Source organism: Ranitomeya variabilis, chromosome 6 (genome assembly GCF_051348905.1).
Source record: "Ranitomeya variabilis isolate aRanVar5 chromosome 6, aRanVar5.hap1, whole genome shotgun sequence".
NCBI lineage: Eukaryota > Metazoa > Chordata > Amphibia > Anura > Dendrobatidae > Ranitomeya > Ranitomeya variabilis.
In genome coordinates, this window is record NC_135237.1 from 52,312,535 (window position 1) to 52,331,718 (window position 19,184).

Below are 19,184 nucleotides of genomic sequence, written 5' to 3' on the forward strand. Positions count from 1 at the left end.
CTTAAGCAGAACCTGATTGCTATCACTTCTGTATGAAAAGTTTCTGCCAAACCTCTCCAGGTAAGATCATCTTCTAGGAAACATATGATCAGGAATGCTTAAGTTGCACCCAAAACTTAAATAAAACTTTGGCAAGTCATTGAGTAGGAAAAATATATATCCTTGTACCGTGTTAGGCAGTAGATGGAAAAATATTAAATTCTGAGAGTCCTCAGTGGCTGATACCTTTTAATGGCTAACTGAAAAGATGGTAACAAATTGCAAAATGTTGAGACTTCTCAGGTCTATTCTATGTCTGATGAAGAGACCAGAGTCGTCTCGAAAGCTTGCAATTTGTTACCATCTATTCAGTTAGCCACTGAGGACTCTCAGATTTTAACATTTAGAAGTAGAGACATTTTGATTGGTGGGACCTGGGTGGTGAGACCCCAATTATTAAAGTTAATGGGCAGGTGTGCGAAGCATTGCTCCCCACAATTCCAGAGAGAAGAGCTCATAGACTTTCTAATGGGTCCATTGTCAGTCAGCGAGGAGAGCAACGCTCTGCTGTTTCTGTCTATGTGATACAATGATCAGCACCCCATCTCCTATGACTTTCTAGGACATGACCAATGTTTTGTAACAGCGCAGTCACACTTTAAGTCCAATATTTCCAGTTCTTAGGTCCCACAATGGTAGACACCAGGAGCAAATCGACCTGCCCTCATTTATAGTACATGATATTTAATAACTTGTAGCTCCCCCTTATACATATCAGTTTGCATTTTTAGAAATAAAACATCAGACTCCTTTAGTGACTTGTCCATAATCGCCATCATGGGGCTACAATCTATCCCTCTACTTTGTCTCGATTTTCCATTATCCAGCTAAAATAAGAGTAGGCTGGTAATATCTTCCTTGGTCAATGAGACCTGCTGTGATAAGTGGCCGAGACTCTTTAGTATCTGCTGCAGAAGTTACTAACAGTAACAGTATTAAGACTCATTCAGATGTCCATGAATTTCTGTCCGATCTGGGACAGGAAAGATATATATCTTGGTACCGTGTTAGCCAGTGGAAAGAAAAATATTTAGAATTGAGAGTCCTCAGTGGTTGATACCTTTTAATGGCTAACTGAAAAGATGGTAACAAATTGCAAGCTTTCGAGACTACTCAGGTCTCTTCATCAGGCATAGACTAAAGCAAAGACCTGAGTAGTCTCGAAAGCTTTCAATTTGTTACCATCTATTCAGTTAGCCATTAATAGGTATCAACCACTGAGGACTCTCAATTCTAAATATTTGTCGGATCTGGGACAGTAATGCATGGACTGGACACCGGTCTCTTGACTCCAGCCTGACAGCATCATAGAAATAAATGAAGCTGTCACGCTCGGGTCAGGAGACATGTGGCCAGTCCATGCTTTAGCTCCAGAGCAGACAAATGAATCTTTACGATGACCGACTACAAACCTTGTGAGCAATGAGGTCTTAGTCCAATTAACCCTTTATTTCCCTCTCTCTAACAGACAACAGTGTAGAAGCAGAAGAAGTGGAGTAAAAGCTCCCGTACACATAAGATGAAAGTCAGTTATCCACCAATTTTGGTGGGACCTCCTGCCTCTCCTCCGACAGATGAAGTTGAGGGACAGAAGGAATGGGCAGTTGGAATCTCAGGGGCTGATACTTTTGCAACCATGGGGTAAAAGCTGTTGCCAGAAAGGTTTGGCAGTGGCGTTCTCCTCTCTTGCCACTGAAAACACATGGAAGTGCTCGTGTGTGTAGAAGTAAAATAAGGTGAACATAGAATTCAATAACTACAACGTTTGAAAAATAATGAAACACCAACCAAAATCTAGAATTTAAGTACTTGGAAAACTTTTTTTTTTTTTTACAGATTTAGGGTGTTTTGAAAAGGTTGTTTTCTTGCTCTGTTCCAAAAACATCTTTCTTGTTAAGAATGGGAAGGGGTCCCAGTAGATTGGAGCAGTAATATCAATGTTGCTTTGCTGTGATCTCTTTCCAGTAGATGAAAAACAGACAGTATATCTAAGGTGTATTACTTTATAGAAATTTTCTTTTTCCGTTAAGGAGTATGGTTCATTATAACCATGCAGGACCTCAGTATTCTGCCATACCTTCCAAACAGAGATGTGTATGTCTGGAACGACAGTAATTAGACAAGTAGCTCTCAGGACTATCCCATAAACAGGAATGTTCAGCTAAGTGCTCCTGTGCTATGAAAGAGCCACCGCGGGTCTCGTCTGGCGGCGATCAAGAGATCGAAAGGATGGCAGGTGAAATTCAACAGACTGGATCCTTCTCTCCCCTGACATAATCTGGCGGGGAGAGTTGGGAAGACCCCAAACACATTACACTGTTGCTCGCCAATCCCCACGACTTACTCTGTGTTTGAGGGTCTTTACTCTAAGGGAGAGGTACGTACCCTTCCTCAAAGAAAGAGCTTTCTCCTGGAGATTCACTTTAAGGTTGAAAATGCAGTAAAAAAACCCAAACTTTACAAAAACTATATATATTGCACGGATTAACTCCCCTCACTCATTGGCAGCGGTTCCAGGTAGGCACAGGCACAAAGTCTCTTGGTGCAAACGAGAGAGTTTATTCCATAAATCCCTCCAACAAACTGAAAAAGCCTTGTCTCGGCAAAAAGGAACAACATAAACAAAACAGTCCATATAAATGAAACAGGCTTTGCAGACCTGGTTAGCTTCTTGCAGAGCTGATCAGCACACCTGGAGTGTTTCCACCTCAACTGCCAGCACTAAATGAGGCAGCTGAACTGCCTTATATGGCTTGTTCCAAGCTCTGAAACAGGAGGTAATGGAACAGCCAGTCCCTCCCAGCTCTAATGGCCGTTCCTTAAACCTGGACCCAAAATCTGGGCTGATTAAAAAACACCTCTCAGCACTATACAAGCTGGAGCTTACTTCTCTAGGTCGTACATCACCGTGGCTTGGCACCATGGTGACACATACCTCCCATCCAGAACCTGTCCACACATTTACACATATATATGTTCTGGGATATATATTTTTCTTTTTTATGGAAAGTATATGAATAATGCTTTATTTTTATGTATGTAGTAAAGAACACACATTGCATCTACAAAAATTAGGATTTTCTGGCAGATCTAAATGACAAGTTTGTGGCTAAATTTTCTAAAGCAATCTATGCTGCTATAGTTTGGCACCTGTGCATATGAAAATCTTCAACTTTCTTTCTTTTCTTTGTGTGACCATATTCAACAAAAAAACAGACCCACACAGATTAAAATATAACTGTAATATAAAAGGAAATCCTAAAACCCTGCTGGGATAGTTCTACTGTGACATTTCCTGCTGGAGGTTACTACTCTGGTTATTAAAATCACATTGGAATTATACATTCACAGAACAAGGAATGGTTAGATTGTCATTGTACAAAAATGAAAACAATTCAAAGTGGAGTAACAAATGTTAGTCTATAACTCCAAATGTTAAAAAATTTATATATATATCATTTTAACTTGTTTATTAGTTGTACTTATCTAACAAAATTAAACAATTCTATAACATTATTAAAGTGTCATATTTGGTGAACAGAACCTCTTTCTTTCATTAGTGGAAAATGTACTTATTTTTTCCTGATTTTTTTTTAAGGCACTTGCAATACATGAAAAACATACAAAATGAGACGTTCACAACAGGGTGAAACAAATGTAGACAGGAATACTAGCTATGATTAAGATTCTAACTACCACTAAGTACCTAACATTATCCTTGAACACCATTTTGCTTATTTAAATCTAAATAAGTGCAACATTTTGTGCTAATTAATATTATAACTATATTTTTCCAGTACAGAGCTCCACATTCCCTGCGCAGCCTGGCAGTTAGAATTTTATGCGCTAACTACTTTTAGCCACCACTAGGGGGAGCTTTCCGCATACAGTTAATATAAAGTATAGATTGTCAGAGATGTTTTAGAAAAACAGGGTAACAACATAAAAAGGAATAAAAATAATAGTTTAAAAAAATGTTACTTGCCCATGCAAACATCTGCTGGCTCCGTGATCCCCACCGGTCTTGCATCAATGACATTTCATACATCGTTCACGTGAATGTTGCTGCCAACCACTGGCCTCTGTGCTTTTATGAATGATGCATATGACGTCATTGCTGCTGGACCAGCAAGGATCCCAAGGTGCGGCGCTGAAGAATTGGAGGATTGCTGAATAGGTATGCTTTTTTATATTAATATATTTAATAAATATAATATTCTCATATTTTATGGGAGTGCTGTTCATCAGATGGGGGTCTGATAAGACGCCCCACAACATGTGCTCAAAACATAGTTTTAAACTTAGCAATAAAACATTAAGCACGTAAGCGCCCCCTAGTGGTGGCTAACGGCAGCCAGAATTTTACTTTAATTTTATGTCTAAGTAGGATATTTGGATCAGTGTAAAAGAATAACTGAGCCCTGAAAACTAAAAAGATGTATTAAGAAATAGATCGGCACAATATGCTATGCCAATAAACTATACATTAAAGCAAAAAAAAAAATCAGTTTACACAGTCCTGTCTAAGCAAAGGCACTGCAAGGCACTTCTACTTTTTCAAATCAACACTAAAACAAAAATGGCTAAAACGTAAGGAACAGTGACTTCAGCATCATAGATCAGTGTGAAAAAAATCTTTGAATGGAGTCTTTGTTACATTAAAGGGGGTCTCTGGATTTAGAAATTAGGAATCCTTGGTTAATAAAGGTGAGTTCACCATTAAGGATTTTCATTCCCTGGCTAGAATGGAGAGACGTTATAAGGAGCGTCTGGAGGACCTGACCTGTCCTGCATTACACAGACAGCACACTGATGTAAATGGGCACCATGCAATGCTTTAGTTCCCCTGCGGAGGCGCTGCAGGGAAATAGAAATGACTTTTAATGTGTTCCATCTATACCAATTATTTTCTTATTTTTAATTTCAAGAACTTTCTTGATGTAAAAAGATTTTACAACTTAGAATACTGTATTCAACCCTCATTTTTCTCATGCAGAAATACCACCTTGTGCCTGATATGAAGGCAGACCGAATAACTTCTATACAGCCGCCAGTGAGAGGGGGCCAGGAAATGAACCGCTTTCCTTCTTCCCATCAGTGCGCCTGTAGACACTCTTATAGGGAGCTCACTACAAAAAAACAGCCGGCTCGACACTAGTCCTATAAATCCACATGGCATTTAGCTCCCCCTAGTGGTGGCTACAAACTAAAATAATTTTATGTATATAACATAACTGTTGGGTTTTGGATCAAGACTTTCTGCAAAATACTGTACATCTGTACGTAAATCTAAAATAGCAAAAAATATTCATTCTTGGGATACTGTGTGGTCTCCTGTCCAAGTGCTATGTTATGAAAGCCTAATATGAGGAGTGCCCACTACTTTTATGCCAAAAATAAGAGCTTAGGTATCCTAGTGGTGACTTTGGGCATTGCATGAAGTGGCAAAATGTCCACTTCCAAAAAACTTCAATTAAGAAACAATCCTGAATACAATAAATTACTATACAAAAATCGACATCTCTAAAAGTTCTGAATCTAAAACACAATATAAAACCCAAAAAGAAGAAGACAAAACTGAAGTCACGTTAAATACAAATCAGTGCAGAAAATGATTTCCTGGTGGACTAAGAGGCTCTTCAAGTGATTTCTTCTTCATCCTTAGGCAATGAATTGAAGACTGTCCACAGCGTTAAGGGATTCTCACAGTTGTGCTTCTTCTCCCAATGTTCGAAGAGTTCATTTGGGGTTTCCAACCTTTGCGTGCAGAGCAAGCAGTTGTAGTGGTTTCTGTGGTGGAATCTGATTGGCGATGAAGGAATGACACTTTGGCTCCGGTCATCCTTCGCTTCCGCTGATGGAGAGAACGCGCCTTCAGAGACTTCAAAAGTGGCTACGTCAGGATCAAAGACCGGTTCCGTCAATCCGCCCGCACCGGCCGACATCTTGTCACTGCTCCCGCCCTTGGCCTCGTTTCGTCTCTCATTCAGTAACCTCCAGTGATGGGTGGCTTGTTTAACCACCTCCTCCTGGACTCCCTGACGGCTTTCCAGGACTCCTTCGGGCAATATTTCTTGAGATTCATCTCCGTGAACACTGAGCAAGTGGAACTTCATATCAGAAAAAGTCGGCCCTGCGAATTGACAACGTCCACATCTGATCTGTAACTTGATCTCATCGGTAGATCCGGTGATGGCGTCATCCTCATTGGTGATGCTCTTATTCCTGGAAAGAAAACCACAGTCAGTCATCTCAAGAAACGACCAACCTTTGGATCTCTGTGTCACAAGTCCTTAAACTTGTCTATAAAAACTTAGAGAATGTATCGCCTAGATTATTTTGATGTAATAAAATCAGATACCGATACAGATTTTTTCATCTTTTCAACCTGCTTTCAATTCTTAGCTCCCAACCGAATGATTTCAATTCTATTTTCTGCCCATTATTACGGGGCGACCACCTTGTCAGAGTATTTAGAGATGCGCTTTACCGCAGCCACATGGGCCGTGGGCAGCAACGTACAAGATCCATCTCACCGACTCCTGCAGGTGAGTGTTCTAGGCATGCTCTGTGACCTGTGCAGGGAGGGGGAGGAGGCGAGATGTGACCATCGCTTATTATAAATGATGGATCCTGTGTTACAGAGGTGGTACCTGTAATCCTGCCTCTGATGATAATGAGATCACTGCTAAAATGGGAATAACTGAACAAACTGCAGCCACAGTTGACGGGTGTAGCTCAGCTAACTGCAGCTGAGCTACACAAATGTATAACTCTCATAGAAATGAATGATCCATGCACAGGGTTAAACATTTGATGCTCACACAAACAGACCATGCTTTACTTAATTGTAAAGTGCTGCGGAATATGTTGCCGGTATAGGAATAAAATTATTATTCTTACATTCGCACAAAATTATCAATAATAATCGTAATGATCGTTCTGTACACATAGTCTGCCATTATTCTCGGCAGCACAAGTCCTGTTTACACAGAGCGATGCGCTGCCGAGAACGATGATCTTTTGTGCTGCACATTTGCCCAGTTTGCTCATTCGTTGGCTGACCGGCAGCCTGGTTCCAGTGGCCGATTATCGGGAAACAAGTGTTCCTGAGAATGATAATCATACAGTGGAAATGGACCTGCGGAGAAAACAGAAACAGTGTAGCATAAAGAGCAATGCCCTTTCTCTAAGACTTGAATCATGAGAATAGCACAACTAGCAGAGCTACACCGCGTCCATAATACCCACCTCAATCGCCCATTGCCATAGACCCACCTCATGTAGCCGGAGTTTGGTCGCTGTTATTCCCGTCTCAGCCATGTACGACCAAGATGGGAACAACACTTTAACCTTAGTGAAAATTACATAATTATATATTGTTTGATTTTGAAAAGTGATATAGAAAATAAAAGAAAAATATATGTTTAACCTAAAAACTTGATAGTTCATTGTTTGATGACACTTTCCCGTTATTATCCCATTAAGGGGGTTATTCTAATTTCAGCAAACATTTCTTTATACAATGAATAAGACTTGTGCAATTTTCCAATAAACTTTCTCTATTATTATTATTTATTTTTTAAGATCTCTACTTGCAGCCATTTCAGTAGAAAACTTCACTGTATTTCCAGAGCATGAAAATATGTTTCTGGACATGTGATACTTACACTCACCGGCCACTTTATTAGGTACACCATGCTAGTAACGGGTTGGACCCCCTTTTGCCTTCAGAACTGCCTCAATTCTTCGTGGCATAGATTCAACAAGGTGCTGGAAGCATTCCTCAGAGATTTTGGTCCATATTGACATGATGGCATCACACAGTTGCCGCAGATTTGTCGGCTGCACATCCCAAAGATGCTCCATACAAGGCAGGATGGATCCATGCTTTCATGTTGTTTACGCCAAATTCTGACCCTACCATCCGAATGTCGCAGCAGAAATCGAGACTCATCAGACCAAGCAACGTTTTTCCAATCTTCTACTGTCCAATTTCGATGAGCTTGTACAAATTGTAGCCTCAGTTTCCTGTTCTTAGCTGAAAGGAGTGGTACCCGGTGTGGTCTTCTGCTGCTGTAGCCCATCTGCCTCAAAGTTCGACACACTGTGCGTTCAGAGATGCTCTTAGGCCTACCTTGGTTGTAACGGGTGGCGATTTGAGTCACTGTTGCCTTTCTATCAGCTCGAACCAGTCTGCCCATTCTCCTCTGACCTCTGGCATCAACAAGGCATTTCCGCCCACAGAACTGCCGCTCACTGGATTTTTTTATTTTTCGGACCATTCTCTGTAAACCCTAGAGATGGTTGTGCGTGAAAATCCCAGTAGATCAGCAGTTTCTGAAATACTCAGACCAGCCCTTCTGGCACCAACAACCATGCCACGTTCAAAGGCACTCAAATCACCTTTCTTCCCCATACTGATGCTCGGTTTGAACTGCAGGAGATTGTCTTGACCATGTCTACATGCCTAAATGCACTGAGTTGCCGCCATGTGATTGGCTGATTAGAAATTAAGTGTTAACAAGAAGTTGGACAGGTGTACCTAATAAAGTGGCCAGTGAGTGTATACAAATGCACAGTTCAATATATAAAAGTGAGACTTAAATGTTCAAATATTTTATGGGGTCTAAGGTTTCTCCTTGTGGAGACTGATACACCAGCTCTGGCTTGTCAAGGTAAGGAGGTTTATTCGCCGTGCAATGCTCCTCTGGGAAATGTAATATGCAAATTGTCTCTTCAGAGAAAAAGAGGACTTGAACTCTATAGCGTCACCTGTTGGAAGTTCCGATCTTACAAGTCACAATCAACCCTTTAAAGGGCCACTGTCACCCCCTCCAGCCGTTATAAACTAAAAGAGCCACCTTGTGCAGCAGTAAAGCTGCAGTCTACCAAGGTGGCTCTTTTAGTTTTTGTTGCTGTTATTCCCAAAATAAAGCGTTTTATAACTTCTCCAAAATACCGTTCTTTAGACCTGGAGGCAGGTCTGAACCCCCCTCTTTGAAGCGCCAAACTGCCGTCAGTCATATCTTCTGGGGCGCTGGTCGCCGCCCCCTCAGCGCTGATTTCCTCGGAAATCCGGCACCTGCGCTGTGCTCTTATGCCTTGGGCAGGCGCATTGCGCATTGGCCGTCTGACCTCACCTGCTGGGTTGCAGACTGCACCTGTGCGGGCAGTGCGGCCACCCACCTTTGGAATCCCAGCCCCGCACTGTGTTATGCATTATGCACAGTGCAGGGCTGGAAGGCGGGGGACCGTCTGACAAGCGCAGTGCGCATGCCCAGGAATCCCAGCCCCGCACTGTGCATAATGCATAACACAGTGCGGGGCTGGGATTCCAAAGGTGGGTGGCCGCACTGCCCGCACAGGTGCAGTCTGCAACCCAGCAGGTGAGGTCAGACGGCCAATGCGCAATGCGCCTGCCCAAGGCATAAGAGCACAGCGCAGGTGCCGGATTTCCGAGGATAACAGCGCTGAGGGGGCGGCGACCAGCGCCCCAGAAGATATGACTGACGGCAGTTTGGCGCTTCAAAGAGGGGGGTTCAGACCTGCCTCCAGGTCTAAAGAATGGTATTTGGGCAGAATTATAAATACCTTTATTTGGGGAATAACAGCAACAAACTAAAAGAGCCACCTTGGTAGAATGCAGCTTTACTGCTGCACAAGGTGGCTCTTTTAGTTTATAACGGCTGGAGGGGGGTGACAGTGGCCCTTTAAGGAGTCGTGCAATATCACTTAGGATAAAAGCCAAATCAGTATCTCAATTTGCATCCTAAGTCATATTGCACAACTCTACATCCTAAGTCAATTGATCTGCCAACTCTACATCCAGGGAAAGCATCATAAGACGAGACATTGTGGTTGCGCCACCTTTTGCTGCGATTACAGCTGCAAGTCGTTTGGGGTATGTCAATCAGTTTTGTACATCGAGCGACTGAAATTCTTGTCCATTCTTCCTTGGCAAACAGCTCGAGCTCAGTGAGGTTTGATGAAAGTTACAGGGACGGCCGGGTCTTGGTAGATTTGCAGTGGTATGATACTCCTTCCATTTCAATATGATCACTTGCACAGTGCTCCTCGGAATGTTTAAAGTTTTGGAAATCATTTTGTATCCAAATCCGGCTTTAAACTTCTCCACAACAGTATCACAGACCTGCCTGCTGTGTTCCTTGGTCTTCATGATGCTTTCTGTGCTTCACACAGAACCCTGAGACTATCACAGAGCAGGTGCATTTATACGGAGACTTGATTACACACAGGTGGATTATATTTATCACCATTAGGCATTTAGGACAACATTGGATCATTCAGAGATCCACAATGAACTTCTGGAGTGAGTTTGCTGCACTGAAAGTAAAGGGGCCGAATAATATTGCACGCCCCACTTTTCAGCTGGTATGTCACTCTCCATAAGGAGAAACGTTACCCCTTAGACCCCAGTCCAGAGCCTCTCACCTAGCCAAATCAGTTCTCATGCTTCGCACTGACGAGGGCCAACAGCCCGAAACACCGTGTCTGCGAATTGAGATACTGATTTGGCTTTTATCCTAAGTCATATTGCACGACTCGTTAAAGGGTTGATTGTGACTTGTAGGATCGCTATTTCCAACAGGTGGCGCTATAGAGTTAAGTCCTCTTTTTCTCAGAAGAGGCAATTTGCATATTTGAATTTCTACAAAAATTTAAAATAACCAATAAATTTCGTTCAACTTCACAATTGTGTTCCACTTGTTGCTGATTCTTCACCAAAAATTTACATTTGGTATCTTTATGTTTGAAGCATGACATGTGTGAAAAGGTTGAAATGTTCAAGGGGGCCGAATACTTTCGCAAGGCACTGTATCTCATAGATCAGGGCTGTGTGGAGGATTCTGATGACTGGGATCAGTTGACACCAAAACTGTGGCGCTGCTATAATGCAAAGTCTTCATCTCTTTCTGGTGTGTACAACACCCACTCATGCACCCAGAGCTAAAATATATGGATAGAAGACTGGGCACACACCACCTCAATGAAATCAGGGGTTTCATCCAGCCTCATTGCCCCCAGTGTATAACGTCCGGCCTCAGTGCCCCAGATGTATAACATCAGGCCCCAGTGCCCCCAGCGTATAAAATTCGGCCCCAGCGCCCCACAGTGTAGAACATCCGGCCACAGTGCCCACATTGTGTAACATCCAACCCCATTGCCCGCCGGTGTATATCATCCAGCTCCAGTGCTCCCGGAGTGTAACATCCGGCCCCAGTGCCCCGCTGTGTAACATCCGACCCCACTGCCCCCGGTGTATAACATCCGGCCCCAGTGCCCCTGGTGTATAACATCCGGCCCCATTGCCCCTGGTGTGTAATATCCAGCCCCAGTGCCCCTGGTGTATAACATCCAGCTCCAGTGCCCCTGGTGTGTAATATCTGGCCCCAGTGCCCCGGTGTATAACATCCGGCCCCAGTGTATAACATCTGGCCCCAGTGCCCCCGGTGTATAACATTCAGCCCTGATGTATAGCATCCGGTGTAACAAGTCCTTACTTGACAATTCCTCCCTCCTAAATATTCCATCTCCTGTGACTGATATTAAGAAATGATCATTTGCGAGAAACAGCAGCAACTCAGCCACCATATGGGGTCACATAACAAAACAGAGTGGAGGCACCAAGTGCCCAGAGGGAGAGAGCAGAAAAGTCACAAATGCTCTGCTGACTCCATAATTTCAAACCTCATATGGTGTTAACATCAGCACAAAAAATGTGCCCCCACCGGGAGCTTCATGGCTGAGCAGCTGAATGCAGCCTTACATTACCAAGCACAATCCAAAGTGTTGAATGCCAACACTGGACCCTAGAGCAGTTGAATCATGCTCTGTGGAGTGATGGATTGCGCTTCGCTACCTGGCATCTGATGGATAAGACTGGGTTTGGTGAATAACATGAGAATGTTACCCGCCTGACTGTAATGTGAAAGCTGTAAAGTTTGGTGGAGGAGGATAATACTATGGGTTTGTTTTTTAGGGTTGGTCTCAGCTCCTTAGTTCTAATGAAGATAAATCTCAATGCATTAGCATATAAGACATTTTGGACAATTGTAGCTTCCACCTTTGTTGGTACAGTTTGGAGAAGGCCTTTTCTGTTCCCTATGACTGTGTCCCAAAACACAAAGCAAGGTCCATAAAGACATGATTGGGGGAGTTTGGTGTGGAACAACGTAACTGGACGCAGAGACTTGACCTCAATCCAATGAAGATAAATGAAGGACTAAAAGTGGGTTTACAAGGACAGACTTCTGCCAATAGCAAGCACAAGTCGACTTTCAAGTTGACTCGTTAAAATGGGTACATGTCTATGGGATTGGAATGATCGTTAATATGATTGGTCAATACAGTTTCCATACTGTAGACAGCACATCTCTGGTTTAGGCCGCATAATTGATCCGGCCAATCAAACAAGTGTCTTGCTCGTTCATCAGCTAATTGCTGCCATGTTTACAAAGCCCAATGATTGGGAACAAGTGTTTTTACGAGCGCTCTTTCTGGCAATTATCGGCCCGTGTAAGGGAGCTTTTAAACGCTGCAGCAAAATGGTAGGAAATTTTTAATAAAGACCATTCAGAAAGCTGCCCAATTCTGCAAATCGGTGCTAAGGTGTACATAGCCTTTAAATTAAAAACATTTAAAAGAAATATTGTATATTTTAAAGGATGCAAAATAGATGGAGAAGCACGGCTTGTATATATGAGTGTAAGGCGTAAGAAATTGTAACTGTGAAAGAACAAGGTATGTAGAGAAGAGTTTTTGCTGCACCATGGAGTGATAATAAAATATTACAAGAACACTTACCTATGTAGTGAGAAATTATCTTCAGGTTTTGCCTTGAGAGTCAGGTTTCTCTTCTCTGGTTGCCTATATAAAGACTCAGTGCTTATAACAACTCTATGCACCTCTTTAAGGTGCCCGAAATAAACCCTAATGTGTCCAAAGACCTTGGCACAGAACTCGCAGCACATTAACTTCTTGAGACGGCTCTCGCTGTGGTGGAGCTTCATGTGTGTGCTGAGACTACCCGAGTGCACATAGGTCTTACGACACAGACGACAATGGTAGGGCCGCTTGTTGCTGTGACTGTTTAGGTGATCTTGGAGGTGATGCTTCAGCTGGAAGCTGTGATCACAGACATGACACTTGTAGAACACCTTCTCTGTACTCTTTGGAGTAAAAAAAGAATTGTCCCCTTGTCTCCATCGGTGAAGACGGCTACCGATCAGCCTACTTCTAAGATAATATTCAGCCATGTTTGATTGAAAACTAGGGTTAGAGGCATTCAGTGATGCCCAGCTGTGAATCTCCACCATCGGCTTTGGCATTATACTTCGATACTTCTTCAATGATACGTCGCTTTTATCACCGCTATCACCCACAGTTTTGCATTTATCTTTGCACACTATGAGCTTGTTTCCAACCAGTCTCATTTTTGTTTGATAACCCAACATGTCGCTGTAGGTTTTTCGTTTCTTCCCCCGTTTCCTTCCTAAATTACAATTTTGTTTGCTGAAAAAGTCCGAATCAGATGTCAAAATTGGTTGGCATGGCCTGTCCAGAGCAGACACATTTATAACACTCACAGGAGATGGCACGTGGACTTGGCACAGGTCCGTCTGTGCTCCAGATTGACCCAAATTTGGCAATGTTACACTAGTTTCCAAAGCAATCGGTTTCTTAATTTTTGAATACGGCAAAATGGGCAATTTTCCTTTAGGAACAGGTTGGAGTAGATGAAGTGGATTGCCAAAAACAACCGGCGAGAGAACGGTTAATGAGTTTGTAGGGTCAACAACTCTGGTGCTTTCATATCTAACTAATGACCCACTGTCTCCTGAACCAAATTTCTTCTCAGGATTCTCACCGAGATTTACGGGGTTTCTAGTGCAGAAAGTTGGGTTTAGACTCTTTTTTATACAAGGAATTATTGTGTTATTTACTTTGCAAAGTTCTGGTCCGCTTCCAAAAAAAAGCTCGCTTTCTGAACCCGATTCCTCTACCACCATTAACGTTTTTTCTGTTTCAGTCTTCTGGTTTAATTTAGGAGAGGCTTGAGAAGGTCTACTATGATTGACCTGCACATTAGACTTTTCTGTTTTTGGCTTACAAGCACCCTTTGTTTTCTTAATAAAGAACTTCTTGCTGCGAGTGGGTTGGTACCTTGGAATGGGTAATTTGAGATTTTCTTGCAAAGGTATAGCTGTGGTTTGTATCACAGATCCACCCATTGGTGATGTGACTTGTGGTAAAGCTACAAAGGAGAATGCACCATCGTGTCCAGCAACTTTCATCAAAGTATAGTTCTGAGTGTTAACAACCAAAGGTTTAGCTCCAGGCACAGCAACATCAGTAAGGGAGGGAGGATAACTGGATGACGGATATGAAGGAACAATCTTTGGTGCCACTTTCGGTGCAATAGTTCTAAAGTGAGTTGTGTTGGGAACAGTCTTCCTGCAGTGCATAGCCACAGTCGATCCAGAGTGGATCTTGGATTCATCTGTAAAATATAAAACATATCACCATAATAAGAAAACGCAAAAGGACAGCAAGACAGAAACTCTACTTCCAAATTTAAGCAGAAATAACCTAACTTCGCTCTTTGAGGGCTCATGGGTGTAAGTCATCTTCTCCTACTTTATTATTAATTTTACAGTGACACATTTCTGTGATATGATTACCTAGGAAACTTTTGTTTGACGTAAGACTGAGAAGAAGATCAGAGGTAAATAAACACCTTAAAAAGACAAAAGAACAGAAGTTTACACCCATGAATCCTCAAAGAGCTAAGGTGAATTACCGTATTTCTGCATTTAATGGATCGAGACTAATGATGAGCAAGTATACTCGTTGCTCGGGGTTTTCCAGAGCACGCTCGGGTGGTCTCCGATTATTTATGACTGCTCGGAGATTTAGTTTTCCTTGCTGCAGCTGGATGATTTGCGGCTACTAGACAGCTTGATTACATGTGGGGATTCCCTAGCAACCAGGCAGCCCCCACATGTACTCAGCCTGGCTAGCAAGGAAAACTAAATCTTCGAGCAGTCATAAATACTCGGAGATCACCCAAGCGTGCTCTGGAAAACCCGAGCAAGGAGTATACTCGCTCATCACTAATCAAAACAAAGAAAATGTAGCGCCTATATACAAAAAAATATTTAGGTCTTCTCAGGGTAGGGACAGATACTAATACTGGTTAAAGGGATTAAACAATCACTTGCATTAATTTAAATAATGTAAAATAACAACAACAAAAATGGGAGAAAATAACAAAAATACCCATTTTACCAAATCCCTTGACGCTCAAGTTTCAGTGCTTCCCCAGCAACATAGTGATCCCCATCTGATCAGCTCCAGCGATGACGTGTCACGACAACATGTAAACAATCACTGGTTGCTCCCTCCTTATTCGTCAAGCTTTAGCACTTACTGAAGAAGCTGCAGTGGGAACCCGATAATCAGCTGTACGGCGCCGCAGCTGCATGTGTCGCGGCTGTGTGACAGTCACAACAAATGCATGGAGAGCCTGTGTGTTGTGACTGGCACACACCAGCAACACATGCAGCTGCTGCGCCGTACAGCTGATTATCGGGAGCGCTCCAGGTACCCGCTGCAGCTTCCTCTGTAAGCGCTATAGTTTGCTAAATAAGGAGGGAGCCGAAGATAGTCGCTCACCTCTACTTACAATTTAACAATTTTTTTGTGTAAACGGTTTAAAAAAAAAAAAAAGAAGGGATCTTATAAAAGATAGCCACCTTGACTTGACTAGGACAAGAATCAGACTGTAGGTCGGAAAAGCTCAAAAGTACCCATTAAGGTTTTGGAACAAAATTTTACAAAATCAGAAGTCAACGGTGACTCCTGTGATTGCACTGAAGAAGTTATTTAAAAAAAAAAAAAAAGGGTCCCGTTTCTAAGATGATCAAGTGCGGTAAGTGCCTGTGGTCAGCTCACCAGGACGTCACATGCCAGAAAAACACGGGAGTCTTTGAAGCTTTGCGCTAGCGCTGCAAGCAAAATTAAGACATTAATATTTAGTAAAAAAAAAATTACATTTTAATTGTAAGATCAAAGTAGGGAAATTAATTCATACATAAAAGGCCGTTTTAGGAATGTCATTAACGACTCCGCTGCCATCTAAGAAAACTCTGGATCCTGATAACTTCTAGGAAAATTACCAGGTTGTACCCAAGGCGGAAGATTCCGCCTGTCAAGAACATCAAGAATTTCAACCTTTTCTTTATAGCATTTATGGTTGTTGTAGGTAACAGTTTTTCCGAAAGGAAGCAAAAAGCAGAGAAGTGGAGCGCGTTTCCTGTAGAGACCCCATCATGAATGCTGGAAATTGCTATTTGTTATTTCAGATTCTGGAGCTTCTTGGTTAAAAGCCTTGATAACGTAATGAAATAATATTTGGGGAATATTCACAATAGTTAAAAACAAAAGCTAAGAACCGCTAGTAAAAGATGTTTGGTTTTTAGCTACGTTTTGTAAGAAAACACTTTTTTTTACGCTTTCTTAATCATTATATGGGGGGTATTAATTTAGTTTGGTTATTGGCACCTTTCTGCAGCAAAAACCTTGTCACACACCGAGATAAAAAGTGACATGTGTTTCGTTTTTTATACTCATTACAAAATGTCACATATGCCCTATAGGTGGATTTTGATGCGGATTCCGCATCACAAAAACTTCTGCTGCTCCCATAGTCCCCACCAGTCCTGCAGTTGGTCATATGACTTATAGGCTCAGGTTCACCTCCGGGGCCAGTGAATGGCTGCAGTGGTCACATGAATGATGTTATAGGTTCAGCTTCACCTCTGGAGACTGTGATTGGCTGCAGCAACCCTCACATGAATGTAATTATTATTTTATTATGCATTGCTTACATAGCCCTATCTAATTCTTCAGCGCTTTACAGACATCATCACTGTCCCCATTGGGGCTCACAATCTAAAGTCTCTATCAGTATGTCTTTGGAGCGTGGGAGGAAAATGGAGAACCCGGAGGAAACCCACGCAAACACGGGGAGAACATACAAACTCCTTGCAGATGTTGTTCTGGGTTCAAAGCCCCCTTGGTAGTTACATCCCACTTAGTGGGATTTGAACCCAGAGCCCCAGGCTGCAAGGCTTCAGTGCTAACCACTGAGCCACCCTGCCGGTGAATGATGTTGTAGGTTCCACTTCACCTCTGGGGCATGCGATTGGCTGCAGCGGTCACATGAATGATGGAGGTCATATAACCAGCTGAAGGTATGAGTAACATTCCAATTTATTTTAAAATTCAGAAAAACAAATCATTAAAATGAATTTCCTGCACTTTTTTTAAATCTTAGATCTCTGGTAATTCTAAGATTGAATGGAGTGCCGGCCAGCGGACCCTCATCTCGGATGGAGCGCGGACCTCAGGACCCTTGTCTCGGATGGAGCGCGGGACAGGGGACCGTCATCTCAGATGGAGCGCGGACCTCCTGACCCTTATCTCAGATGGAGCGCGGGCCAGCGGACCCTCGTCTCGGATGGAGAGCGGGCCAGTGGACCCTCGTCTCGGATGGAGCGCGCGACAGGGGACCCTCACCTCGGATGGAGCGCGGGCCAGGGGACCCTCATCTCAGATGGAGCGCGGACCTCCTGACCCTTATCTCAGATGGAGCGCGGGCCAGCGGACCCTCGTCTCGGATGGAGAGCGGGCCAGTGGACCCTCGTCTCGGATGGAGCAATGGCCTTCGGACCCTCGTCTCAGATGGAGCGCGGGCCAGCGGACCCTCATATCGGATGAATAGCGGGCCAGCGGACCCTCATATCGGATGGATAGCGGGCCAGCGGACCCTCATATCGGATGGATAGCGGGCCAGCGGACCCTCATATCGGATGGAGCGCGGGCCAGCGGACCCTCATATCGGATGGATAGCGGGCCAGCGGACCCTCATATCGGATGGATAGCGGGCCAGCAGACCCTCATATCGGATGGAGCGCGGGCCAGCGGACCCTCATATCGGATGGATAGCGGGCCAGCGGACCCTCATATCGGATGGATAGCGGGCCAGCGGACCCTCATATCGGATGGATAGCGGGCCAGCAGACCCTCATATCGGATGGAGCGCGGGCCAGCGGACCCTCATATCGGATGGATAGCGGGCCAGCGGACCCTCATATCGGATGGATAGCGGGCCAGCGGACCCTCATATCGGATGGATAGCGGGCCAGCGGACCCTCATATCGGATGGATAGCGGGCCAGCGGACCCTCATATCGGATGGATAGCGGGCCAGCGGACCCTCGTCTCGGATGGAGCAATGGCCTTCGGACCCCATTAATAAGCGAATCAGCTTCTGGGAGCTTCATGTCTGTTCACTGGAGAATATAAAGTTGTGAAACTTTCCCCTTTGCTTCCTCTGCTTGCTGTCAGTGAATGTAAACACTCCGGTCACTTCCGGTAAGCTGCTTATTACAGGGTTTCCTGCGCTGTGCAGTGTACACCGCACATACAGCACCGGCCATGGGAGAAGGAAAGAAACTTACACTGAGGAGAGAAGCAGGAAGTTGTACAATGTGGGGACGGTGATGACAGAGAGGACGCCGCCCGCGGAGCAGACTGAGTACCTGGAGCCGCCGCGGTGCCCGCACTGACCTCCCGCACATGATGCATAGCAGACCCCTCCTCCACCGCACGCAGGTGAGCTACATCCTACAGGGTGAAGGACCTGTGGTGACGTCAGGATCATGTGACCAGAGACGTGCGGGGGAGGAGTCAGGCTCGGCTGTGCTGCTGTAGCTGTGCGAGGCGTGTGGTCACGTGAGCGGGAAACACGGGACCTCATCACGTGCGAGTCATAGCATAGTGTCTGTATATAGATAGCTGAGTGTGATGTGTGCACTGCAGAGCTGCGTGTGAAATGTGTGCACTGCAGAGCTGTGTGTAATGTGTGCACTGCAGAGCTGTGTGTAATGTGTGCACTGCAGAGCTGTGTGTGTAATGTGTGCACTGCAGAGCTGTGTGTAATGTGTGCACTGCAGAGCTGCGTGTGTATGTGTGTGTGTGTGTGTGTGAAATGTGTGCACTGCAGAGCTGTGTGTGTATGTATGTGTGTGTGTGTGTGAAATGTGTGCACTGCAGAGC

General features: G+C 44.0%; 1 protein-coding gene across 3 annotated transcripts; it reads right to left on the reverse strand.

Moving 5' to 3' along the window:
• Positions 1-1,332: 1,332 nt before the first annotated feature.
• ZNF438 (zinc finger protein 438) lies at positions 1,333-18,797 on the reverse strand. 3 transcript variants are annotated; one of them, XM_077268479.1, is made up of 3 exons: positions 18,668-18,797; positions 12,868-14,563; positions 1,333-6,264 (listed from the first exon to the last, which is right to left on the reverse strand). In XM_077268479.1, the coding sequence occupies exons 1-3, from the start codon at positions 18,711-18,713 to the stop codon at positions 5,679-5,681; spliced, it is 2,328 nt and encodes a 775-aa protein (XP_077124594.1). In that variant the 5' UTR covers positions 18,714-18,797; the 3' UTR covers positions 1,333-5,678. The 3 variants fall into 3 exon arrangements, with proteins under 3 accessions (XP_077124594.1, XP_077124592.1, XP_077124595.1); XM_077268477.1 differs by having other exon boundaries at positions 18,587-18,764; XM_077268480.1 differs by having other exon boundaries at positions 18,696-18,739.
• Between the last annotated feature and the right edge of the window lie 387 nt (positions 18,798-19,184).